The sequence below is a fragment of the Coturnix japonica genome, unplaced genomic scaffold, assembly GCF_054131305.1.
Source record: "Coturnix japonica strain WE unplaced genomic scaffold, WE-NBRP24 Scf078, whole genome shotgun sequence".
Taxonomy (NCBI): domain Eukaryota; kingdom Metazoa; phylum Chordata; class Aves; order Galliformes; family Phasianidae; genus Coturnix; species Coturnix japonica.
Window position 1 is genome coordinate 387723 of NW_028188981.1, and position 25483 is coordinate 413205.

Genomic DNA, 25483 nt, shown 5'->3' on the forward strand with positions numbered 1-25483 from the left:
TCTCTCTCCGCTTTCAGATTGTCAGGCCAGCCCACAAAGCAAAATGAAATGGAGAAGGAAGAAAATGTGCTAGTAGTTCTTGCTTAGTTCTAATTGCAAAGCAGATTATTGCCTACTAGTCAGAGCAGGATGGTGCCTGCTGTCTGGTAAACCTTATGCAGAAGCAGTGGCGCTTTTGCATCATGTACTCCCACCCTCGTGCCCTGCCTGAGATGGGCTTTAGGGCATCCACAGCCTCTGGGCAGCCTGGGCCAGGGTCTCATTGCCTGTGGGGGAGGAATTTCGTCTACGCATGTACCTCAGTTTCCACACTTAGAGTTTAAAGCCATTCCCACTCGCATTATCACTGTCTGCCAATGCCAGGTAACATGCTAGGTGTGGTAGTGGGTCAGGTAATGACATGACAACAGTACATGGACAACTGTGCTATTATTATATTATATATTACTATATTTTTATTAACTATTATTATTATTATTATTTATAGGTAGTGTGGATCCTGGAAAAATCTGGTTGATGACGGCAGTTTTTCTGTGGATGTCAGATGGTGCCTGAAAATCCACACACTGGGGGTGCTCTCACCTCCTGATGGATGGAGAACGAGAGGGCAGAGGTGGTGCTGGGGGAGACTTGGGGCTGCTGGGCCTGCTCTGTTTTCCCCTGGCAGTGCTTTTTGGGGTGTCTGATGCCCCTGAGCTGACACCCTGAAAGGGGCTGCTCCCACCGCCAAAAGGCTGATGGATGGGAGTGGGAGAGCAGCCTGGGAGGGGAGAGGGGCTTGGGAGTCCTCTGCCGTCCCTTGAAGGAAGATGGGGAGACGGCAGAGGTAATGCTGCGGGCAGCTCGGGGCTGCTGAGCCGACTCTGTTTCCCCCTGGCAGTTGTTTTTGGGGTGTCTGATGCCCTTGAGCTAACACCCATGGGGGACCGCTCCCGCCTCCTAAATGCTGATGGATGGGAGGGGGAGAGCAGCCTGGGAGGGGAGGGGGGCATGGGGCTCCACTGCCTTCCCTTGATGGATGATGGAGAGGAGGGCAGAGGTGGTGCTGCAGGGGGCTTGGGGCTGCTGGGCCTGGTCTGTTTGCCCCTGGCAGATGTTTTCCGGGTATCTGATGCCCCTGAGCCGACACCCTGAGGGGGCTGCTCCCACCTCCTAAATGCTGATGGATGGGAGGGGGAGAGCAGCCTGGGAGGGGAGGGGGCTTTGAGACTCCTCTGCTGTACCTTGAAGAATGATAAAGACGAGGGCAGAGGTGGTGCTGAGGGGGGCTTGTGGCTGCTGGGGCTGGTCTGTTTGCCCCTGGCAGTTGTTTTTGGGGTGTCTGATGCCCCTGAGCTGACACCCTGGGGGGGCTGCTCCCACCTCCTAAATGCTGATGGACGGGAGGGGGAGAGCAGCCTGGGAGGGGAGGGTGGTTTGGGACTCCTCTGCTGTACCTTGAAGGATGGTAGAGCAGAGGGCAGAGGTGGTGCTGGGGGGGGCTTGGGGCTGCTGGGCCTGGTCTGTTTCCCCCTGGCAGTGGTTTCTGGGGTGTCTGATGCCCCTGAGCTGACACCCTGGGGGGACCGCTCCTGCCCCCTGTAGGATGGTGGTGGGGGATGGGGGGGTGGCATTGATGCCCGGTGTGACCGGGGTCTGCTGGGCCTGTCGCTCATCTGCCTGTCAGCTGTTTCTTCAATGCTGGCTGATGACTGCAAGCCTTCACCCCGGGCAGGTTCTTTCTGTCCCCCAATGGATGGTGGTGCAGGACGGGGGGGTGGTGTTGAGGCCTGGTGGGGCCAGGGGCTGCTGGGCCTGTCGCTCATCTGCCTGTCAGCTGTTTCTTCAGTGCTGGCCGATGACTGCAAGCCTTCACCCTGGGCAGGTTCTTTCTGTCCCCCAATGGATGGTGGTGAGGGACGGGGGGGTGGCGTTGATGCCTGGTGGGGCCAGTGGCTGCTGGGCCTGTCGGTCATCTGCCTGTCAGCTGTTTCTTCAGTGCTGGCCGATGACTGCAAGCCTTCACCCTGGGCAGGTTCTTTCTGTCCCCCAATGGATGGTGGTGAGGGATGGGGGGGTGGCGTTGATGCCCGGTGGGGCCAGTGGCTGCTGGGCCTGTCGGTCATCTGCCTGTCAGCTGTTTCTTCAGTGCTGGCCGATGACTGCAAGCCTTCACCCTGGGCGGGTTCTTTCTGTCCCCCAAAGGATGGTGGAGGAGGACGGGGGGGCGGCGTTGATGCCCGGTTGGTCTGGGGACTGCTGCACCTGTCAGAAATCCCCACTTCCATGGAGCCCAGTCTGGTGGGGGGCGGTGGACGAGGTGTGGGCAGCTGAGTCCTGCTGCCATCTGGCCTGTCTGTTTGTCTGTCAGGCCTCTCAAGGTAGGCAGGCTGTTCATCTGACTCTGAGCTGTAGCTGCTGGTATCATCCTGGGCTTCCTCATCTTCAGATTGTTGCCTGTGGAGAGAGGAACATGATGAGGGCACAGGAGAGCCCCTGCTCTGCTTCCTCACAGAGCGCCCAGCCTGTCTTGGGCCCAGCAGTAAGAATGTGCTGAAGCCAATTAAAACATCTAACAGTGATGAAGGTGGGGGTAAAGAACAACTCACTGCTTTCTGTTCCTCCACCACCAAATAAGACAGCACAGAACCATCACTACCGATAGGGTAACTGAGATTGCTATAGTAACGTCCAGGTAGTACTTCTGTGCATTTTTAACTTTCTTGGTGTTTGCACGTCCTTCACCATCCACACCTGGAGGAACAATGTGGTCATTGCTGTGTCTTATGTCCTAATGGCAATCTCAAGGAGGTCTGACATTGCTACACAATTCTTTTTCAATTTGTTGGCCTCCTGGAACAAGTGAAAATCCTCAGGCTGCAATGTTTCCCCGATTCCAGGGGAAGCAAAGGGAACTCCCAAAGGCACTGCACATCGAGGCACTCTGGAGTCTCTATTTTGCCTCTCAGCTTTGGTTATGCTCTGGCTCTGCCATGGTCCAGGAACATCTGGACAATTGATTTGCTCCTTCTTCTCCATCATGCTCTGAGCTTTCTTTTACACTGATCTACCCTTGCCTTGTGAGGCTGGGTAGTGCTGCTGCAGGCAGACACACTGTGACCCTTTGGGACACGTTGCCTGACTAAACAAAACTCATTAGAGCAGAAGGAGAGCATGTGGATCTGTTTAATCAGTTGCTGCTATGAGTGACATGGACAAGAACCACTGCTGTGTCAGGCAGGGAGTGCTGCCCTGAGCTCCCCACTCCTCGAGGGCCCCTCAGCAGGCACCTGAACCTGCCTCTTCCCTTTTCCTTCCCCTAGGCACGGGCATGAATTACACGCTCCTAGTTTTCAGGAGCTTATCAACTCCTGCCAGATCGTTGCTTACCTGGATTCCTCTGAAAAAGACCATCGATCCAGTTGTGGTGGGCTTCCTGGGACTCTGACAGCACTGTGAAGAATGAGAGAAAGGCAAAGTCTCAGCATGGTGCAGGCACAGAGGAGGCAGAAGGACAAGGAGGCTCCCTCTATGCCATTGTCCCGTCTGTGAGTCAGTGCATCTCTCTGGACCTCAGTTTGCAGGATGGACCCCGCTCCGGGCTGCTGGTGTGCCTGGAGCCTCAAAGGAGGCATAGCAAGCTCTGGAATGCAGTGACTGTGTGAGGGAGGTACGTTGAAGGGTTCTACTCCTTCTCACCGTCTTCTGAATGTGGTTTTGGTGGCCTTGTTCCCAAAAGGACAAAGTTCCTAAGTCCCTGGGAACTGGGTGCAGTGGGAGGGAAGCAACCTCTAACCATGGCCACGGAGCTCTATGAGCGGCCCTTACCTGGAGTGCCAGTTGTGTGCATGGCCTCTCTTTCTCTCAGAGGGACGGGCAGTGTGCTACGGCTGCCTTGCTGAAATGCATCCCTATGAACAGGCTTTCCATGGGTCTCTTTAGAAAGGAGGTAAGAGAGAGCAGGACTGTAAGTAACTGGCAATTCAGACACAGGGGCATCACCACAGCAAGGCTCTGATCCATCCTTTCCTGCTGTGCACACTACAGTTGCTCCATGTATATACATCTAGAAACTCGGCTTCCCAAGTCTTTCAGTGAACAGACAGAAATACACCCACCATGTGCTGCCTTCTCCGTCATGATTTTCTTTAGCATATGAGACAGCCTCTGCGGATAGCTTCTTCTTCTTCGCAACAACTCTTTCTGTCTCGCAGGACCTTAACAGAAAGTATGAAGATAAATTTCAGACAAACAAGGTATTGAACTGAGTGGTCTTTTCAGCAAAGTCAATAAAGACAGCAGCCACTCCTGGGATTCCAATGGAGCTCCAGCACAGGAGGCAGCCGAGTATTTGACATGGCCTTCCCTGGAGGCACTTCAGCACCCAAAGAATGAGAACTGTCCATCACACACTGCAACCTGCAGAACCGCATAACAGAATCGCTGAAGAGCAGATGGTGCCAGGGGGTCATGCGAGGACAGGGCACATGCACACAGGTGTGTGTTCTCACTCACACCTGCAACCATGCCTGGCTGACATTAGGCCTGTGAGCTGGCATTTCTCAAAGGAAGCAAAAACTCATGGCATACCCTTAGGAGTTGCTGGGGCTTCTGTCCTGGAGCTCAGCACGGAAGCTGGATCCCATCCAACTCTACCCACACCTGTGAACAAACACAGAGAGAGCAGCTCCTGTCAAATGTGGCCGGATGGTGGTTTAACTGGAGTGACTGCATTGCTCCACAGCACTCTTCTCTTCCCACTACACTGCAGCATCTGGCAAATAGTTGCTGGGTGCCTGTAACAACACCACACCAGTCCAAGAAGGAACCGTGTGCGGAACTGTCTGAAGAAAAGAATGGGGTGGAAAGAGAAAGGGAAGATCTAAAGGCTCTTTGCTATGAGATTGCCCTGAGGCCTATGGACCAGATTACACTGAGGCTTTGGCAAGGCACTGCTTATAGGCACAGCTGTAATCAAGCAGCGATGAGAAACGTTCCCATTGTGTGTTGTGATCTCTTCCTTAGGGACCTGCAGTGACTGGAAGGGGCGCAGGTGACAATGTGGCACCCAGACCTGGATTGAAAGTTGCAGAGGGGCCAGGTGGGCAGTTGGCTGGCACTCAGCAGCTTTGCAGATACTCTCCAGGCCACGTGAAACTTTGGATGCCGTGTCCCTGGAGGCATTCAAGGCCAGGCTGCATGTGGCTCTGGGCAGCCTGGTCTGGTGGTTGGTGAGGCTGCACATAGTAGCGGGGTTGAAACAAGATGATCATTGTGGTCCTTTCCAGCCCCAGCCATTCTATGATTCACTTCATGACTCCTGTAATCAGTTGGTGTCCATAGCTGCTGTCATGTACACTTAGCCAATTTATATACAGCTACAATATACGCTCCTAAGGGAGAAGCAGATATGCTGTAGTGATTTACCAGAGACTTAACAAGAGGCTGGATACACTTGGTTATTTATAATTATATATATACACAGTGCTATTGAGGATTGCATGCCCAAATTTCTACTGACATTGCTGAACCGTCAATCCGTTTAACACTGGAGAGCCTTCTTCACCTCTGATTCCTACCGACTGCAGACACGCACATTGTAAATTCTGCATGTTAGCATTTTTTTATGAGCAGCCTTTAGCTGAGCATCACAGCTATCAGTGACAGCCCTACACACGCTTCTCCTACAAGAACACAGGAGGTGAGCAAACACCTGTGACTCTAAGAGAACAACCTCATTATACCAGAAGAAACTATTACAAAACAGAAGTAGATATGCCCAGTAATACCCAGAAGAGCAGAGCTACCTTGGGCAGCCAACTGAGAAGTACGGGAGCATCTCTCAGAGCAAAGGAAAAGTACTGCTGAGCTGCAAAACGCTTCTGCCATGCCAGACTTGGCGAGTTCTACAGAGCTCTCATGGGAAAAGGAGAAAGAGAAGAAAGGGGAGGAGGAGGAAGAGGAAGAAACCTGTTTGATCATTACTTACCCCTTCGTTCCCCCAATTTTAAGAACTAAGTAAAAGACTGCTTTCAGCAGAGCTAAAGGTTTTCCTTACTATGCACTGGATCTTGGCAAGGGCTAACGTTCACTTTGATATGCTCACAGGTATGAGCTGGGGATGATGATTTTCAAAAGGAGCCTTGCAGCCGCACTACGTAAGGCACAGCAGTTTGTGTGTAATGTCACAGAAAAAGTGTTATTTTGTCATGCTGCACAAGTTCTGAAACTGTCAAGCCAGCATCCTGTAAGTAAAACCCCGGTTTGATGGAGTTAAGAAAAATAGTTCATAAACCTCATAAAGCTGCTTTTGGAAGCAAATGAAATCACTTCTCCAGAACAGGACCTTGTCATGCACTCCTGGGATCCAAGAGACTATGACTGCACCACGAGCAGCTTGATGGACAGGGAAGATGCCGCACTTATAAACTTAATTACAGACCTCGTGCCCTTGGCTCAACCAACACCTTTTCCCTTCCTACAAACTGGAGGATCAGACAGTCACAGCATTGCTGCTCTCCTGATAGACTCAGTCTCAATTCCCATTCCTGCTTCCTGGAATGATGACTTCCACCTCTGGGCCCCACACAACCCAAGTCACCATTTGTGTAATTAACACCTATGTTTACAGAAAACCTTCCATTCACAAGGCTCTTAAGATGCTGCACAAGGTCCATCAGGCACAGACATTATTTACATAGCACAGCACCCATCTGAAACCACAGTGGGAAGCACATGACGGAGCTGAAAGTTGCATTAACAACAGCTTCCATGTAGTGCAGCTTCAGCCAGGACTACCATGCTTGGCACTATACAAACAGACAACAACAGAAACGACATCCTGAAGGTCATGGGAGTCCCTAATGCACATAGAGAAGAAGTGAGACATGAGGAGCTTAAGCAACTTAATCAAGGCTGCATGAAAAACACAGTTAATTTCACAGGTCCCAAGCGTGACCTCATTGCCTTAATTGCAAGGCAACGACACACCAGTTCAGGGTCCTCAGAACAGCTGTTTAGCATTAGTTGAAAAAGCAGAAAAATCCCTTCCTTTGAGAAGGACTGCTGCACATTTTTGGCTTTCCTAAAAGACACGAAGGCATCGGGAAAGAAAGATCCTGACTGGGATCGCCAGGATTGGTACCAAAGGAACTGCCATCTCACCACAGAAACCTTTAACATTTTATCTTCACACTGTAAGAATGTTCACAACAGCACTGGGTACAGCAGAGTGGAAAAGTTGTTCCAAAGCACTTGTAAACACAGCATTTCCACATCTGCTTCTTGTGCTATGCAAGTGGTATCAGAAGGTGATGCGTTTGTCCTGCAAAAAGTTCATTCCAGAACAAAACAAATAAAACATTAAGTGCTCTGATGGAATTAAAAGATCTGCTTGATGCTTACTGCCTGGCACAGCGTTAGGCAATTAACTACGTTCAAAACGTACCATCTGCAGTGCTGCTGTCCCGGGCTGTCATCATCATCACAGCGCTCTGCATTCCTGCTGGCCCAGCTTCCTCCGTAGGCTTCTGCTGCACATACACTGCATTCAGCTCCTATTTTTGATGCAATCCATAAATTTAAACATTAGTTTGCAACACTGGACTGGCAGCCAGGTACTGAATCACAATTTTCAATCAGTTTTTCACTCACAGGTTGGCGACACACCTACGCATCCTGTTGGATGGCCATACCATTTTCTAACAGTATTTCTGCAGCTCTTTCATGAGTAGCCATCCCCTTTAGGCGCGCTTCCAGTCAGTCAAAAGATCCCCCAGAGGGCACAGGCTGCCCTTGTTGTATTTCCTCAACTTGTTTCAGTACTCAGACCTCCAATAAAACTCCCCTTTCCCATTCTTCGTTTATCACTGTTCAGTATCTAACTGGCCCTAAGTCTGACAGTAAGCAGTCAATCCGAATAAAAATTACAAAATGCTGCAATTGGACCAGAGCAGTCCCAGGTATTTATACAAACTGCAGAAAGAACCCCTTGCGAGCAGCCCTGCAGAGAAGGACTTGAGGGTCCTGGGAGGGAACTGGGCTTGTTTAGTTCGGAAAAGAGAAGGAACCTCATTGTGACCTTCCAGTACTTGAAGGAAATGAATTTCTGGGGCATAAATCCAGCCGATCTTGCTGTTAAAGACCTCCAGCACATTTGTTGCTGTGGAAAGTCAAATGGTGACCGTTTCTCCCCAGTTGCACCTCAGGGACTGTTTTTAAAGGCACGAGACAGCTCCGTTCTGACACGACTGCACCTTGAGAAGCTGCACAGCAAGGAGGAGCTGCAGAGATGAACCACACACCCCAAACAGGGTGCAGGACACCCATCAGATGAGACACAGCACCTTCAGGCTCCTTGAAAACACAACATGAGAAAGGAAGCTACAGATGTAGGCACATAAAGTGCTGCCTCATTGGAGGGCGCAGCTCCCCTTTGACAGCCCGCAGTCAGTTCTGCATTCAGACCATTTATCCAGGCACTCCAGCAAAAAAAGAACGATTTGTGTTCCCGACTCCAGATAGGGAGCAAGTACCTGGCAAGTCCTCTCCATTGCACCAGGCGCCGCTATGCCACACCAAGACAAACCGTTTAACAGACTCTACTGATTTTCTACTTTAAGCAACGATGTCAACAGTGAAGCAAGAAGCAGAGGCCCTGCTGGAAGTTAGAATAAAGGGGGGCCGGAGGGGGATAGTTAAAAGTAGTCTGTAGGTGGGAAAAGGAATGGTCTAGTTGGTTAGAATAACAAGGAATGGAGACAATGGGTCTGGGAGGATGCAGATAGGAGTGGAATAAACATACCTGCTTTACAGCTAATCCCTGCATTATAGAGTTTGATTCCGCAAGTCAGTTGGACTCAGATGATTACGGAGAGAAGTGAGGGAGGAGATGGGAAGAAACAGGGAAAAGTGTCGGTCTGACCGGGGGGACTGAGTTGCTCAAGGAGCGCAGTAAACCCACTGGGAATGAATAACCGCATTCAGTCACACCCCCACACGTCCCTGCGCACCACCGGCTCCGCACACGGAACCATCCCTGCCGGTACCAGCCGGTACCCGGGGCCGCTCCCAGCGCCGTGCGATGCACTGCAGCTCCGCCGGGGCCGCCTCTCCTCACCGCCACCCCCTCTCACAGACGGCCGCGGTGCCTCCGAGGGGCGCTGCCCGCCGGGCCGTCCCGGGAAAGCCGAGCCGAACCGTGCCGAGTCGAGCCGAGTTGAGCCGAACCGTGCCGAGTCGAGCCGAGTTGAGCCGAACCGTGCCGAGTCGAGCCGAGTTGAGCCGAACCGAGCCGAACCGTGCCGAGTCGAGCCGAGTTGAGCCGAACCGAGCCGAACCGAGCCGAACCGTGCCGAGTCGAGCCCACCCAGAGCCCCGCAGCGCACAACCGTCCAACCCAACGACCCGTCCTGAGGTAGAGCCGCGCCGGGAATGGGGCACGCACGGCTGCTCTGATTGGCCGCGCTCCCAGCGGCGGCCGCTGATTGGCTGCGGCGATGGCGGCGAAGGAGGGTTCTAGAAGCTTGGCCGCTGTCATGGCGGCTGTCCGGCGCTGCCGCCGTTACGCATCGTGCTTTTCTGTGTTGTTTCTTTTTGTTCTCTGTGGGCGTTACACGCGTCCGAAGTGATTTCGCAGCGAGTGTCGACGTGATGTGGTAAGCGGTGCGCACAGTGGCAGCCGGCACGGCCGCGGGGCCAACAGATCGCACCTGTGGGCCCTGACGCGGCCTGCTGTGTATCCCTCCCTCGTCCTCCATCCCTCCCAGCGGCCGTTCCTTCGCTCTACTCCATCCCTCCTTCCCGTGTCTCCCTGCGGGCCCTGAGTTCTCCTGTGGCGCCGTGACGTCCCCAAGCTGAGCTGTACCCGTGTGTCCTTTCTGCTATAGGAGTGCCTGCAGCAGTTGGCTGCTGCCTCCAGGCTGCGACATTATGCACGTAGTTCCTTTCCCCCCCCCCCCCCCCCCCCCCCCGTGACTGTTTTCCAGCCCTTCACGATCTCATTTCTCTGTTGTAATAGTTGTCGTGAGATCAGTTGTGTTAGAATTTGGGACTGGAGTTCACCTAGTGGCTCTGGAGTGAACTTAATGAGATTTAATAAGACATTTAATAAGCAGGGTGCTGCACTGGGGTTGGTCAATCCCAGGTATTACTATACTGTACTATATTACTATACTATATATTGCTTAGACAGCAACCCCCCTTCTGTCTAAGCTCTTCAAAGCACAGAGGTAAGGATCCTTGGCACTGCTGGATCCATTCCTAAGGGAATGTGTCTCAGGGATCCTATGTGCACAAAGCTATAGCCTTAGTGAAGCTAGCAAAGGAAAAGGAGAGGAAAGCAAAGTAGTTTGGAAAGAAAAGGAATATTCTTAGGAAGGAAAGAGAGGAACTGCTGAGAAAAGGAAACAACAAAAATGAAAGAAACAATGGGATGCCAAGCAAAAGGAGCAGTAACGAAAAGTGAACTACAAAAAAAAAAAAAAAGAAAGAAAAAAAAGCAATGGAATAGAATACAAAATCATAGCAAAACACAGAATTCAAAAGAAAACTAGCTACAGATAATCAAAGGAAATGAAAAATTATTTTGTATAAATATCTGTAACAGTAACTGATCTCATGCTCACATAAATGCTCACATCTGCCTTCTGGCCATATTGGTTGTTTGTGTTCTCTCACCCAGCACTCTATAGTGCTACTGAGGCTTCTGTAAGCATCAGAAGTGTCTGTCATAACGTTCAGCTTCTCGTGTGCTGTCCTTTGTGCGGATCTTCAGGGCTATGCTGAGGATGCCCTCTGAGCAGGGACAGCACAGAGCCTTTTCCGTGTGCCTCCCTCACCTGGCTGTGCACTCCCTGTTTCTCAGCAGTGCCTTTTTTCATGTCTTAAACCTCCTTTATTTTTCTCCCTGCCCCTGGAGCTAGGTATTTTTAAGCAGCAGTAGACTTCTAATCTCTCTCTATGAATGACTCACTGATTGTACAATAACGAGCCCATTTTGTGTTCTTTTAAGTTTAGATTTATTTTTATTAATGTATATCCTTTTTCCTGTTGTTTCATTTTTATCAGTAGTTGTCATGCTGATACCTTAATGTTTTGATTCCTTCCTCTTCTGCTGAGGCTTCATCCCGCCCTCTTTCTCCTGGAGCCCATATGCAAGAGCTGACTTTCACACTTCTGTGTCCTGTCTCTGTATCTGCAGGCAAATGTGGGGTTTGCAGTCTTTGCTGTGGCAGCTGGGATGTAACAAACACCAGGAAGAGCGGCTAGAGAGGGACTGCTGTCATCCCCAGGCATACCCGTGCACTCCAACCACCTTAGGTAGTTCTCCATTGTCATTCCAATCATTTTGCCTGCTCATAGACTCCCAGGGAGGGGTCTTAGCTGCTCCCATCCCTGTCCATCTGGGCCTGCTTCCCACTCTGGCCAGTGCAGCCAGCACAGTGTTACAGAGAATGGCCAAACAGGTCAGAGGAGGGGTGGGGACTGATGGGAGTTGACATAGGCAAGATATTTCCCAGCAGGTGCTAAGCATAACCAGTAGGCCTGTGAGCCTGTGGCTGTTCCTCAGCCTCTGTCCCCAGCATATGTCCTTGAGACAGCCTTCCACCCTGCGTGCTGGCTGTTACCCAAAGAAAACCCTTGTTCAGGCTGACGTGTGCTGGGGGCAGCTGGGGCACCATGGTCTGGTTGTGATTGTGGGCAGAAGGAGCCCCTCTGCTGGGTCCTCTGCAGAGCAGCACCTCAAGGGCGCACAGGGGAAGGAAGCAGGCCCTTGGTGGGGCCCAGCAGACCACGTCCATGGGACACTAAGCAGAGGATGTTACCAAACACGTAACAGCTGTACACACAGCAGAGTTGCCTTCACCTGTACTCCCAGGTGGTTCAGGTCGTGACTCCACAGTTACCATACAGGTGGCAAAATGGAAAGTCACATTCACTGTCTTTTCTGCTCATTCATGCAGGACATAGGCAGGTGTTCCTCTGATGTATTTGCACTGAATGGTGCCAGTGGAGATTATGCATGGAAATTCATTTTCTGTGAACTTCTCATGCGCTGTGATCTGTGCAACGGCTTCAAGGCCAGCAGTAACAAGATTGGTTTCTTCTGTCCTGCATTTTCTTGAATTCCATTCTTATTTGGCTTTGTTCCATTCAGAATGCACTTATTTTATCTGTGTATGAAGATGTGTGTGAAGACTGGTCGTTTTCCCTAAAAGATGAACTTTCTGGCCCTGCAGTAACCAGGGCCAAAATGTTCTCCAGGTAGAACATGGTGGGGTTCCAAACAGCCTTATCATGAAACCCAATAGGAATTATGGTGTCATTTTCCTGAGAGTCTTAGGAATCTGAAGCATGCAAGCAAAGGCTGGAAGCTTACAGATTTCCAAATACATGTGCTGTGTATCTTTTACTCCAGCTGTGAGCCAGCTGATATTTGGGTGAAAGTCAGTGTGAGAAAGTGAATGTGATCTACGCTCTCTCAAGTACTGCTTTAAGATGTTTTAAGATGTTATTTATTTGTGAGGTACAAAGTGCTCTCTGGAACTTCTTACAAAAATGGTCTAGCTAGCAGTTACAGGTTATTTTAATGTGTTTTTAATTCTGCGCTGCTTTTCTTAGGTGCCTGTTTCTGCCCTAGTGTCCTTTGCAGAAGCTCTGGTGGTTGGATACAGCAAATGCAAGAGCCCTTATCACCAGCGAATGCGTGCTGCAGGTGTGACACAGACAGTCCGTTGCCTCCTTTTCAAGACAGATGCAGTGGTAAGTCCGGGAGTTGGCATCCTTAATACACAGTGGCATTACAGTCGACTTTGTTCAGTGAGGAGTTTATCATTATCCACAGCAGAACCCGTTTGTACTGCAGAAAAGATTATTTGGAATGACTGTGCTAATGAAAGTAGAGATTTTGGATTATTTAGAAGAATTTGGGTGAAGATTGCTCTTAACTGATCTGAGAGAGGATGAGTGAAAAACCCAAGCTCCATTCTTCCTTGTGCAGCAGATCTCCTATGTGAGACCAGCAAGTCAGTTCTGCTGGGATTTCACTTCCCTTGATGTGAAGGTGCATATTGTCTAAGCTTTCTTCATACATAAGGGAGGAAGGCAGTACCTCCAAAGGACAGTTCATTCCAGTTATCTGGGGATGACAAGAGCCATGTTCTTCTAGACATGCTGATTTGCAGGCAATTTCTATAGCAGAATGGGGATAAAGTATACCAACACCCCAGAGGCAGCCTGGGGAGACAGTGAAAAACTGCTGAGTTTCTAGGGCTGCGTGAGCCTTCCTTTCTTGTCCCTCAGCCCCTGCAGCATGAGGAGGTGGTATTTGTTCTGCTCCAGTGTGGGCCTGGTATCTTCCATCCTTCCACCACTTAGCGTCTGTGAGAGAAAAGCCAGTCTTCATTTTCTTCCATGTTCTCAGTAGGTAATGGCAGTCTACTCTCAGATCTCCACTCCAGTTTAGCTTTCTTACCATTGATGGAAGGCACTTCCCTCGATGTGCCCTGGGATGCAACGTGGCCCCCAGGAAGCCCCTCCCCAGCTCTGAGGTCGTGGGCTGGGCTCATATGGCAGAAGGCAATATCCTTCTTATAGGGTGCTGTGTTTCAGCAGGGACCCTGGTGGTGGTGTGCCTTCACGGCCCCAACTGAGGTGGATCCACTTCCATTGGTTGTTCTGTATCTGGAGGTGAATCCACTTCCACAATCTACATCATCCTCATCTATGTCCAGTGTCTCGTCATCAAATGCTCTCCCTGTAATTTGTGCTGTGAGTGGTGTGCCAGTAAAGGTAGGTGTGCTTTGGGAGCCCTTTCCTGAGAGTGGCTCACTTGTTGCCATTTTTCTCGCCAGACGAGATGTCTGGCCTGGCACAGACCTATGGAGTGTTCAGCCTCTTCTTCGTCTAATGCGCGGTCTCCCCTCACTATGAGGGGTGTCTCTGCTATCCCCCAGCTGCCCAGCTAGCTGCAAGTGCAGTGCTTGTGGCACCTGACAGTGGTGATGAAGGGACAAAGCATAACACTGTAGGCTGCAAAGGGAAGAGTAATCATAGACTCATCTAACACCCTGAGCTCCCTCAGCTTTCCCTGGGAGGCCGTATGGGCTGTGCTCCATCTTCTCTTTTCTAAGCTGAACAAACCAGGGCTCCTCAGCTTCTCCTCTTACATCTTGCCCTCTCAACCCTTTTCCATCTTCATAGTGCTGCACTGGACACGTGTCTTTCTCATACTGTGAAGCCCACATCAAGCTACAGAAGACAAAGGGTGATAGTTCCAAAATGTTATCTCCTACAAATAACATCTTTGCTGCTTCATTCTGAACATCATCACTGAGCAGCGCCTAATAGAACTTCTCTGGTCAGCCTGTTGCCTTAATTTGAGCCCTGATGGTGATGACAGCAGGCTTAGTATTGCTGTTCTCTGCTCACCAGGGTGTGCTTTAGAACAAAGCAGTTTGTTGGTTTTTTGTTTGTTTTCTATTTAATTCCTATGAAATGTATGTATGCCATATATATGTACATGCTTTAATTATCATTATTTGTAGTGCTGAGAATTTTTTTTTTAGAAAACAGTTTGAATCAATTAAGGAGATTGTAAGGTCGAATGATAGAAAGAAGGTAACAGATATTCAAAAGGTTATTTGTGAGGAAAAACTCACCAATACGGATGACATCACTGGGAAAGGCTGATGCAGCCTCCACCAGGGACCGATATCCAAGAGATGTTACCTTAATGATGGTCAGCCCTTAAATGAGGTCTAGAGGAGGTGGAGTCAAGCTCTACCCCTTCTGGGAGCACAGCTCCATTACTCTCACCTGTGCTCCAACAGCTGACCCGACACTCGTCTCAGCTGATTAATCAGAGGTTCAGGCTGTGATTACCAATTTCCCATACAGAGGTGTAATAAAGATGGTAAAGAAAGAGCCCTCTCTCCCAGTTAATGTATAAACTGCTGCTGTGACCACCTTTGTCCTTAGCAGCTTGCTCAAAGGAACCCCACTAACCATTTCAGTAGTGGGCTGCTTAAGGAAGCTGTCGGAACAGGAGCACTCTTTCCTCTTGCAGAGTACTGAAATACTTTTACAGTTGCTGACTGTCGGCTGCATTGTTTGTGGCCGTAGCTCCTGCTGTGAGGAAACAGGAATGTTGCACCCTGTGGAGGATCCTCAGAAATCAGTGACCTTGGGCAGGTGCTGGAGAGGAGTTGCGGGGTGGTAGCACAATGGACTGTGCCTCTGATAAAGTGACTGCTGTCACAGAGTGAGCAGTGACAGCAGGTGTACGAGGTTTACAGCACTGTCTCTCACCGCTTTGAGATTGTCAGGCCAGCCCACAAAGCAAAATGAAATAGAGGAGGAAGAAAATGTGCTAGTAGTTCTTGCTTAGTTCTAATTGCAAAGCAGATTATTGCCTACTAGTCAGAGCAGGAGGGTGCCTGCTGTCTGGTAAACCTTATGCAGAAGCAGTGGCGCTTTTGCATCATGTACTCCCACCCTCGTCCCCTGCCTGAGATGGGTTAAGGGCATCCACAGCCTCTGGGCAGCCTGGGCCAGGGTCTCATTGCCTGTGGGGGAGGAATTTTGTCTACGCATGTACCTCAGTTTCCACACTTAAAGTTTAAAGCCATTCCCACTCGCATTATCGCTGTCTGCCAATGCCAGGTAACATGCAAGATCTGGTAGTGGGTCAGGTAATGACATGACAACAGTACATGAACAACTGTGGTATTATTATATATTATTATATTTTTATTAATTATTATTATTATTATTATTATTATTTAAAGGTAGTGTGGAGCCTGGAAAAATCTGGTTGATGACGGCAGTTTTTCTGTGGATGTCAGATGGTGCCCCAAAATCCACACACTGGGGGTGCTCTCACCTCCTGATGGATGGAGGAGCGAGAGGGCAGAGGTGGTGCTGGGGGGGGCTGGGGGCTGCTGGGCCTGCTCTGTTTTACCCTGGCAGATGTTTTCGAGGTGTCTGATGCCCCTGAACTGACACGCTGGGGGGCCGCTCCCACCTCCTAAATGCTGATGGACGGGAGGGGAAGAGCAGCCTGGGAGGGGCCGGGGGCTTGAGGGTCCACTGCTGTCCCTTGATGGACGATAGAGAGGAGGGCAGAGGTGGTGCTGGGTGGGGCTTGGGGATGCTGGGCCCGGTCTGTTTGCCCCTAGCAGTGGTTTTTGGGGTGTCTGATGCACCTGACCCGACACCCTGAGGGGGCTGCTCCCACCTCCTAAATGCTGATGGATGGGAGGGGGAGAGCAGCCTGGGAGGGGAGGGGGGCATGGGGCTCCACTGCCATCCCTTGATGGATGATGGAGAGGAGGGCAGAGGTGGTGCTGGGTGGGGCTTGGGGATGCTGGGCCCGGTCTGTTTGCCCCTAGCAGTGGTTTTTGGGGTGTCTGATGCCCCTGACCCGACACCCTGAGGGGGCCGCTCCCACCTCCTAAATGCTGATGGATGGGAGGGGGAGAGCAGCCTGGGAGGGGAGGGGACTTTGGGACTCCTCTGCCGTACCTTGAAGAATGTTAGAGAGGAGGGCAGAGGTGGTGCTGGGGGGGGCTTGTGGCTGCTGGGGCTGGTCTGTTTGCCCCTGGCAGTTGTTTTTGGGGTGTCTGATGCCCCTGAGCTGACACCCTGGGGGGGCTGCTCCCACCTCCTAAAGGCTGATGGACGGGAGGGGGAGAGCAGCCTGGGAGGGGCCGGGGGCTTGGGGGTCCACTGCTGTCCCTTGATGGACGATAGAGAGGAGGGCAGAGGTGGTGCTGGGTGGGGCTTGGGGATGCTGGGCCCGGTCTGTTTGCCCCTAGCAGTGGTTTTTGGGGTGTCTGATGCCCCTGACCCGACACCCTGAGGGGGCCGCTCCCACCTCCTAAATGCTGATGGATGGGAGGGGGAGAGCAGCCTGGGAGGGGAGGGGGGCATGGGGCTCCACTGCCATCCCTTGATGGATGATGGAGAGGAGGGCAGAGGTGGTGCTGGGTGGGGCTTGGGGATGCTGGGCCCGGTCTGTTTGCCCCTAGCAGTGGTTTTTGGGGTGTCTGATGCCCCTGACCCGACACCCTGAGGGGGCCGCTCCCACCTCCTAAATGCTGATGGATGGGAGGGGGAGAGCAGCCTGGGAGGGGAGGGGGCTTTGGGACTCCTCTGCTGTACCTTGAAGAATGATAAAGACGAGGGCAGAGGTGGTGCTGAGGGGAGCTTGTGGCTGCTGGGGCTGGTCTGTTTGCCCCTGGCAGTTGTTTTTGGGGTGTCTGATGCGCCTGAGCTGACACCCTGGGGGGCTGCTCCCACCTCCTAAAGGCTGATGGACGGGAGGGGGAGAGCAGCCTGGGAGAGGAGGGTGGTTTGGGGGTCCACTGCTGTCCCTTGATGGACGATAGAGAGGAGGGCAGATGTGGTGCTGGGTGGGGCTTGGGGATGCTGGGCCCGGTCTGTTTGCCCCTAGCAGTGGTTTTTGGGGTGTCTGATGCCCCTGACCCGACACCCTGAGGGGGCCGCTCCCACCTCCTAAATGCTGATGGATGGGAGGGGGAGAGCAGCCTGGGAGGGGAGGGGGGCATGGGGCTCCACTGCCGTCCCTTGATGGATGATGGAGAGGAGGGCAGAGGTGGTGCTGCAGGGGGCTTGGGGCTGCTGGGCCTGGTCTGTTTGCCCCTGGCAGATGTTTTCCAGGTGTCTGATGCCCCTGAGCCGACACCCTGAGGGGGCTGCTCCCACCTCCTAAATGCTGATGGATGGGAGGGGGAGAGCAGCCTGGGAGGGGAGGGGGCTTTGGGACTCCTCTGCTGTACCTTGAAGAATGATAAAGACGAGGGCAGAGGTGGTGCTGAGGGGGGCTTGTGGCTGCTGAAGCTGGTCTGTTTGCCCCTGGCAGTGGTTTCTGGGGTGTCTGATGCCCCTGAGCTGACACCCTGGGGGGACCGCTCCTGCCCCCTGTAGGATGGTGGTGGGGGATGGGGGGGCGGCATTGATGCTCGGTGTGACCGGGGTCTGCTGGGCCTGTCGCTCATCTGCCTGTCAGCTGTTTCTTCAATGCTGGCTGATGACTGCAAGCCTTCACCCCGGGCAGGTTCTTTCTGTCCCCCAATGGATGGTGGTGGGGGATGGGGGGGTGGTGTTGATGCCTGGTGGGGCCAGGGGCTGCTGGGCCTGTCGGTCATCTGCCTGTCAGCTGTTTCTTCAGTGCTGGCCGATGATTGCAAGCCTTCACCCTGGGCAGGTTCTTTCTGTCCCCCAATGGATTGTGGTGAGGGACGGGGGGGTGGCGTTGATGCCCGGTGGGGCCAGTGGCTGCTGGGCCTGTCGGTCATCTGCCTGTCAGCTGTTTTTTCAGTGCTGGCCGATGACTGCAAGCCTTCACCCTGGGCGGGTTCTTTCTGTCCCCCAAAGGATGGTGGAGGAGGACGGGGGGGCGGCGTTGATGCCCGGTTGGTCTGGGGACTGCTGCACCTGTCAGAAATCCCCACTTCCATGGAGCCCAGTCTGGTGGGGGGCGGTGGACGAGGTGTGGGCAGCTGAGCCCTGCTTCCATCTGGCCTGTCTGTTTGTCTGTCAGGCCTCTCAAGGTAGGCAGGCTGTTCATCTGACTCTGAGCTGTAGCTGCTGGTATCATCCTGGGCTTCCTCATCTTCAGATTGTTGCCTGTGTAGAGAGGAACATGATGAGGGCACAGGAGAGCCCCTGCTCTGCTTCCTCACAGAGCGCCCAGCCTGTCTTGGGCCCAGCAGTAAGAATGTGCTGAAGCCAATTAAAACATCTAACAGTGATGAGGGTGGGGGTAAAGAACAACTCACTGCTTTCTGTTCCTCCACCACCAAATAAGACAGCACAGAACCATCACTACCGATAGGGTAACTGAGATGGCTATAGTAACGTCCAGGTAGTACTTCTGTGCATTTTTAACTTTCTTGGTGTTTGCACGTCCTTCACCATCCACACCTGGAGGAACAATGTGGTCATTGCTGTGTCTTATGTCCTAATGGCAATCTCAAGGAGGTCTGACATTGCTACACAATTCTTTTTCATTTTGTTGGCCTCCTGGAACAAGTGAAAATCCTCAGGCTGCAATGTTTCCCCGATTCCAGGGGAAGCAAAGGGAACTCCCAAAGGCACTGCACATCGAGGCACTCTGGAGTCTCTATTTTGCCTCTCAGCTTTGGTTATGCTCTGGCTCTGCCATGGTCCAGGAAGATCTGGACCATTGATTTGCTCCTTCTTCTCCATCATGCTCTGAGCTTTCTTTTACACTGATCTACCCTTGCCTTGTGAGGCTGGGTAGTGCTGCTGCAGGCAGGCACACTGCGACCCTTTGGGACACGTTGCCTGACTAAACAAAACTCATTAGAGCAGAAGGAGAGCATGTGGATCTGTTTAATCAGTTGCTGCTATGAGTGACATGGACAAGAACCACTGCTGTGTCAGGCAGGGAGTGCTGCCCTGAGCTCCCCACTCCTCGAGGGCCCCTCAGCAGGCACCTGAACCTGCCTCTTCCCTTTTCCTTCCCCTTGGCACGGGCATGAATTACACGCTCCTAGTTTTCAGGAGCTTATCAACTCCTGCCAGATCGTTGCTTACCTGGATTCCTCTGAAAAAGACCATCGATCCAGTTGTGGTGGGCTTCCTGGGACTCTGACAGCACTGTGAAGAATGAGAGAAAGGCAAAGTCTCAGCATGGTGCAGGCACAGAGGAGGCAGAAGGACAAGGAGGCTCCCTCTATGCCATTGTCCCGTCTGTGAGTCAGCGCATCTCTCTGGACCTCAGTTTGCAGGATGGACCCCGCTCCGGGCTGCTGGTGTGCCTGGAGCCTCAAAGGAGGCACAGCAAGCTCTGGAATGCAGGGACTGTGTGAGGGAGGTACGCTGAAGGGTTCTATTCCCTCTCACCATCTGCTGAATGTGGTTTTGGTGGCCTTGTTCCCAAAAGGACAAAGTTCCTAAGTCCCTGGGAACTGGGTGCAGTGGGAGGGAAGCAACCTCTAACCATGGCCACGGAGCTCTATGAGCGGCCCTTACCTGGAGTGCCAGTTGTGTGCATGGCCTCTCTTTCTCTCAGAGGGACGGGCAGTGTGCTACGGCTGCCTTGCTGAAATGCATCCCTATGAACAGGCTTTCCATGGGTCTCTTTAGAAAGGAGGTAAGAGAGAGCAGGACTGTAAGTAACTGGCAATTCAGACACAGGGGCATCACCACAGCAAGGCTCTGATCCATCCTTTCCTGCTGTGCACACTACAGTTGCTCCATGTATATACATCTAGAAACTCGGCTTCCCAAGTCTTTCAGTGAACAGACAGAAATACACCCACCATGTGCTGCCTTCTCCGTCATGATTTTCTTTAGCATATGGGACAGCCTCTGCGGATAGCTTCTTCTTCTTCGCAACAACTCTTTCTGTCTCGCAGGACCTTAACAGAAAGTATGAAGATAAATTTCAGACAAACAAGGTATTGAACTGAGTGGTCTTTTCAGCAAAGTCAATAAAGACAGCAGCCACTCCTGGGATTCCAATGGAGCTCCAGCACAGGAGGCAGCCGAGTATTTGACATGGCCTTCCCTGGAGGCACTTCAGCACCCAAAGAATGAGAACTGTCCATCACACACTGCAACCTGCAGAACCGCATAACAGAATCGCTGAAGAGCAGATGGTGCCAGGGGGTCATGCGAGGACAGGGCACATGCACACAGGTGTGTGTTCTCACTCACACCTGCAACCATGCCTGGCTGACATTAGGCCTGTGAGCTGGCATTTCTCAAAGGAAGCAAAAACTCATGGCATACCCTTAGGAGTTGCTGGGGCTTCTGTCCTGGAGCTCAGCACGGAAGCTGGATCCCATCCAACTCTACCCACACCTGTGAACAAACACAGAGAGAGCAGCTCCTGTCAAATGTGGCCGGATGGTGGTTTAACTGGAGTGACTGCATTGCTCCACAGCACTCTTCTCTTCCCACTACACTGCAGCATCTGGCAAATAGTTGCTGGGTGCCTGTAACAACACCACACCAGTCCAAGAAGGAACCGTGTGCGGAACTGTCTGAAGAAAAGAAGGGGGTGGAAAGAGAAAGGGAAGATCTAAAGGCTCTTTGCTATGAGATTGCCCTGAGGCCTATGGACCAGATTACACTGAGGCTTTGGCAAGGCACTGCTTATAGGCACAGCTGTAATCAAGCAGCGATGAGAAACGTTCCCATTGTGTGTTGTGATCTCTTCCTTAGGGACCTGCAGTGACTGGAAGGGGCGCAGGTGACAATGTGGCACCCAGACCTGGATTGAAAGTTGCAGAGGGGCCAGGTGGGCAGTTGGCTGGCACTCAGCAGCTTTGCAGATACTCTCCAGGCCACGTGAAACTTTGGATGCCGTGTCCCTGGAGGCATTCAAGGCCAGGCTGCATGTGGCTCTGGGCAGCCTGGTCTGGTGGTTGGTGAGGCTGCACATAGTAGCGGGGTTGAAACAAGATGATCATTGTGGTCCTTTCCAGCCCCAGCCATTCTATGATTCACTTCATGACTCCTGTAATCAGTTGGTGTCCATAGCTGCTGTCATGTACACTTAGCCAATTTATATACAGCTACAATATACGCTCCTAAGGGAGAAGCAGATATGCTGTAGTGATTTACCAGAGACTTAACAAGAGGCTGGATACACTTGGTTATTTATAATTATATATATACACAGTGCTATTGAGGATTGCATGCCCAAATTTCTACTGACATTGCTGAACCGTCAATCCGTTTAACACTGGAGAGCCTTCTTCACCTCTGATTCCTACCGACTGCAGACACGCACATTGTAAATTCTGCATGTTAGCATTTTTTTATGAGCAGCCTTTAGCTGAGCATCACAGCTATCAGTGACAGCCCTACACACGCTTCTCCTACAAGAACACAGGAGGTGAGCAAACACCTGTGACTCTAAGAGAACAACCTCATTATACCAGAAGAAACTATTACAAAACAGAAGTAGATATGCCCAGTAATACCCAGAAGAGCAGAGCTACCTTGGGCAGCCAACTGAGAAGTACGGGAGCATCTCTCAGAGCAAAGGAAAAGTACTGCTGAGCTGCAAAACGCTTCTGCCATGCCAGACTTGGCGAGTTCTACAGAGCTCTCATGGGAAAAGGAGAAAGAGAAGAAAGGGGAGGAGGAGGAAGAGGAAGAAACCTGTTTGATCATTACTTACCCCTTCGTTCCCCCAATTTTAAGAACTAAGTAAAAGACTGCTTTCAGCAGAGCTAAAGGTTTTCCTTACTATGCACTGGATCTTGGCAAGGGCTAACGTTCACTTTGATATGCTCACAGGTATGAGCTGGGGATGATGATTTTCAAAAGGAGCCTTGCAGCCGCACTACGTAAGGCACAGCAGTTTGTGTGTAATGTCACAGAAAAAGTGTTATTTTGTCATGCTGCACAAGTTCTGAAACTGTCAAGCCAGCATCCTGTAAGTAAAACCCCGGTTTGATGGAGTTAAGAAAAATAGTTCATAAACCTCATAAAGCTGCTTTTGGAAGCAAATGAAATCACTTCTCCAGAACAGGACCTTGTCATGCACTCCTGGGATCCAAGAGACTATGACTGCACCACGAGCAGCTTGATGGACAGGGAAGATGCCGCACTTATAAACTTAATTACAGACCTCGTGCCCTTGGCTCAACCAACACCTTTTCCCTTCCTACAAACTGGAGGATCAGACAGTCACAGCATTGCTGCTCTCCTGATAGACTCAGTCTCAATTCCCATTCCTGCTTCCTGGAATGATGACTTCCACCTCTGGGCCCCACACAACCCAAGTCACCATTTGTGTAATTAACACCTATGTTTACAGAAAACCTTCCATTCACAAGGCTCTTAAGATGCTGCACAAGGTCCATCAGGCACAGACATTATTTACATAGCACAGCACCCATCTGAAACCACAGTGGGAAGCACATGACGGAGCTGAAAGTTGCATTAACAACAGCTTCCATGTAGTGCAGCTTCAGCCAGGACTACCATGCTTGGCACTATACAAACAGACAACAACAGAAACGACATCCTGAAGGTCATGGGAGTCCCTAATGCACATAGAGAAGAAGTGAGACATGAGGAGCTTAAGCAACTTAATCAAGGCTGCATGAAAAACACAGTTAATTTCACAGGTCCCAAGCGTGACCTCATTGCCTTAATTGCAAGGCAACGACACACCAGTTCAGGGTCCTCAGAACAGCTGTTTAGCATTAGTTGAAAAAGCAGAAAAATCCCTTCCTTTGAGAAGGACTGCTGCACATTTTTGGCTTTCCTAAAAGACACGAAGGCATCGGGAAAGAAAGATCCTGACTGGGATCGCCAGGATTGGTACCAAAGGAACTGCCATCTCACCACAGAAACCTTTAACATTTTATCTTCACACTGTAAGAATGTTCACAACAGCACTGGGTACAGCAGAGTGGAAAAGTTGTTCCAAAGCACTTGTAAACACAGCATTTCCACATCTGCTTCTTGTGCTATGCAAGTGGTATCAGAAGGTGATGCGTTTGTCCTGCAAAAAGTTCATTCCAGAACAAAACAAATAAAACATTAAGTGCTCTGATGGAATTAAAAGATCTGCTTGATGCTTACTGCCTGGCACAGCGTTAGGCAATTAACTACGTTCAAAACGTACCATCTGCAGTGCTGCTGTCCCGGGCTGTCATCATCATCACAGCGCTCTGCATTCCTGCTGGCCCAGCTTCCTCCGTAGGCTTCTGCTGCACATACACTGCATTCAGCTCCTATTTTTGATGCAATCCATAAATTTAAACATTAGTTTGCAACACTGGACTGGCAGCCAGGTACTGAATCACAATTTTCAATCAGTTTTTCACTCACAGGTTGGCGACACACCTACGCATCCTGTTGGATGGCCATACCATTTTCTAACAGTATTTCTGCAGCTCTTTCATGAGTAGCCATCCCCTTTAGGCGCGCTTCCAGTCAGTCAAAAGATCCCCCAGAGGGCACAGGCTGCCCTTGTTGTATTTCCTCAACTTGTTTCACTACTCAGACCTCCAATAAAACTCCCCTTTCCCATTCTTCGTTTATCACTGTTCAGTATCTAACTGGCCCTAAGTCTGACAGTAAGCAGTCAATCCGAATAAAAATTACAAAATGCTGCAATTGGACCAGAGCAGTCCCAGGTATTTATACAAACTGCAGAAAGAACCCCTTGCGAGCAGCCCTGCAGAGAAGGACTTGAGGGTCCTGGGAGGGAACTGGGCTTGTTTAGTTCGGAAAAGAGAAGGAACCTCATTGTGACCTTCCAGTACTTGAAGGAAATGAATTTCTGGGGCATAAATCCAGCCGATCTTGCTGTTAAAGACCTCCAGCACATTTGTTGCTGTGGAAAGTCAAATGGTGACCGTTTCTCCCCAGTTGCACCTCAGGGACTGTTTTTAAAGGCACGAGACAGCTCCGTTCTGACACGACTGCACCTTGAGAAGCTGCACAGCAAGGAGGAGCTGCAGAGATGAACCACACACCCCAAACAGGGTGCAGGACACCCATCAGATGAGACACAGCACCTTCAGGCTCCTTGAAAACACAACATGAGAAAGGAAGCTACAGATGTAGGCACATAAAGTGCTGCCTCATTGGAGGGCGCAGCTCCCCTTTGACAGCCCGCAGTCAGTTCTGCATTCAGACCATTTATCCAGGCACTCCAGCAAAAAAAGAACGATTTGTGTTCCCGACTCCAGATAGGGAGCAAGTACCTGGCAAGTCCTCTCCATTGCACCAGGCGCCGCTATGCCACACCAAGACAAACCGTTTAACAGACTCTACTGATTTTCTACTTTAAGCAACGATGTCAACAGTGAAGCAAGAAGCAGAGGCCCTGCTGGAAGTTAGAATAAAGGGGGGCCGGAGGGGGATAGTTAAAAGTAGTCTGTAGGTGGGAAAAGGAATGGTCTAGTTGGTTAGAATAACAAGGAATGGAGACAATGGGTCTGGGAGGATGCAGATAGGAGTGGAATAAACATACCTGCTTTACAGCTAATCCCTGCATTATAGAGTTTGATTCCGCAAGTCAGTTGGACTCAGATGATTACGGAGAGAAGTGAGGGAGGAGATGGGAAGAAACAGGGAAAAGTGTCGGTCTGACCGGGGGGACTGAGTTGCTCAAGGAGCGCAGTAAACCCACTGGGAATGAATAACCGCATTCAGTCACACCCCCACACGTCCCTGCGCACCACCGGCTCCGCACACGGAACCATCCCTGCCGGTACCAGCCGGTACCCGGGGCCGCTCCCAGCGCCGTGCGATGCACTGCAGCTCCGCCGGGGCCGCCTCTCCTCACCGCCACCCCCTCTCACAGACGGCCGCGGTGCCTCCGAGGGGCGCTGCCCGCCGGGCCGTCCCGGGAAAGCCGAGCCGAACCGTGCCGAGTCGAGCCGAGTTGAGCCGAACCGTGCCGAGTCGAGCCGAGTTGAGCCGAACCGTGCCGAGTCGAGCCGAGTTGAGCCGAACCGAGCCGAACCGTGCCGAGTCG

General features: G+C 51.4%; 2 protein-coding genes and 1 long non-coding RNA gene across 9 annotated transcripts in view; 1 reads left to right on the forward strand and 2 right to left on the reverse strand.

The window, feature by feature from the left end:
• Positions 1–9190, reverse strand: part of LOC146751541 (uncharacterized) — a 91122-nt gene extending 81932 nt beyond the window's left edge. The window contains exons 1-8 of one of the 6 annotated variants that reach the window (XM_085534162.1): positions 8783–9190; positions 7427–7535; positions 4570–4641; positions 4098–4196; positions 3808–3915; positions 3370–3432; positions 2589–2733; positions 221–2436 (exon numbers count right to left, since the gene is read on the reverse strand). In XM_085534162.1, coding sequence (XP_085390288.1) covers positions 579–2436; positions 2589–2733; positions 3370–3432; positions 3808–3915; positions 4098–4196; positions 4570–4641; positions 7427–7535; positions 8783–8806 — 2478 coding nt within the window. In that variant the 5' untranslated portion in view covers positions 8807–9190 and the 3' untranslated portion in view covers positions 221–578. The other 5 variants (XM_085534167.1, XM_085534166.1, XM_085534165.1 and 2 more) reach the window with 5 other exon arrangements.
• A 160-nt stretch (positions 9191–9350) lies between these two features.
• LOC146751546 (uncharacterized) lies at positions 9351–15949 on the forward strand. Of its 2 annotated transcripts, XR_014941392.1 has the most exons (4): positions 9351–9635; positions 11180–11298; positions 12601–12741; positions 15768–15949. It is a non-coding gene; the product is annotated as an uncharacterized LOC146751546 (long non-coding RNA). The 2 variants fall into 2 exon arrangements; XR_014941391.1 differs by lacking the exon at positions 15768–15949 and having other exon boundaries at positions 9352–9635; positions 12601–13017.
• A 57-nt stretch (positions 15950–16006) lies between these two features.
• Positions 16007–25383, reverse strand: LOC146751547 (uncharacterized). Its single transcript, XM_085534210.1, has 11 exons — positions 24977–25383; positions 23621–23729; positions 20764–20835; positions 20292–20390; positions 20002–20109; positions 19564–19626; positions 18783–18927; positions 17781–18630; positions 17143–17290; positions 16504–17078; positions 16007–16153 (listed from the first exon to the last, which is right to left on the reverse strand). Exons 1-11 carry the CDS (start codon positions 24998–25000, stop codon positions 16007–16009), a joined length of 2340 nt encoding a protein of 779 aa, XP_085390336.1. The 5' UTR covers positions 25001–25383.
• Between the last annotated feature and the right edge of the window lie 100 nt (positions 25384–25483).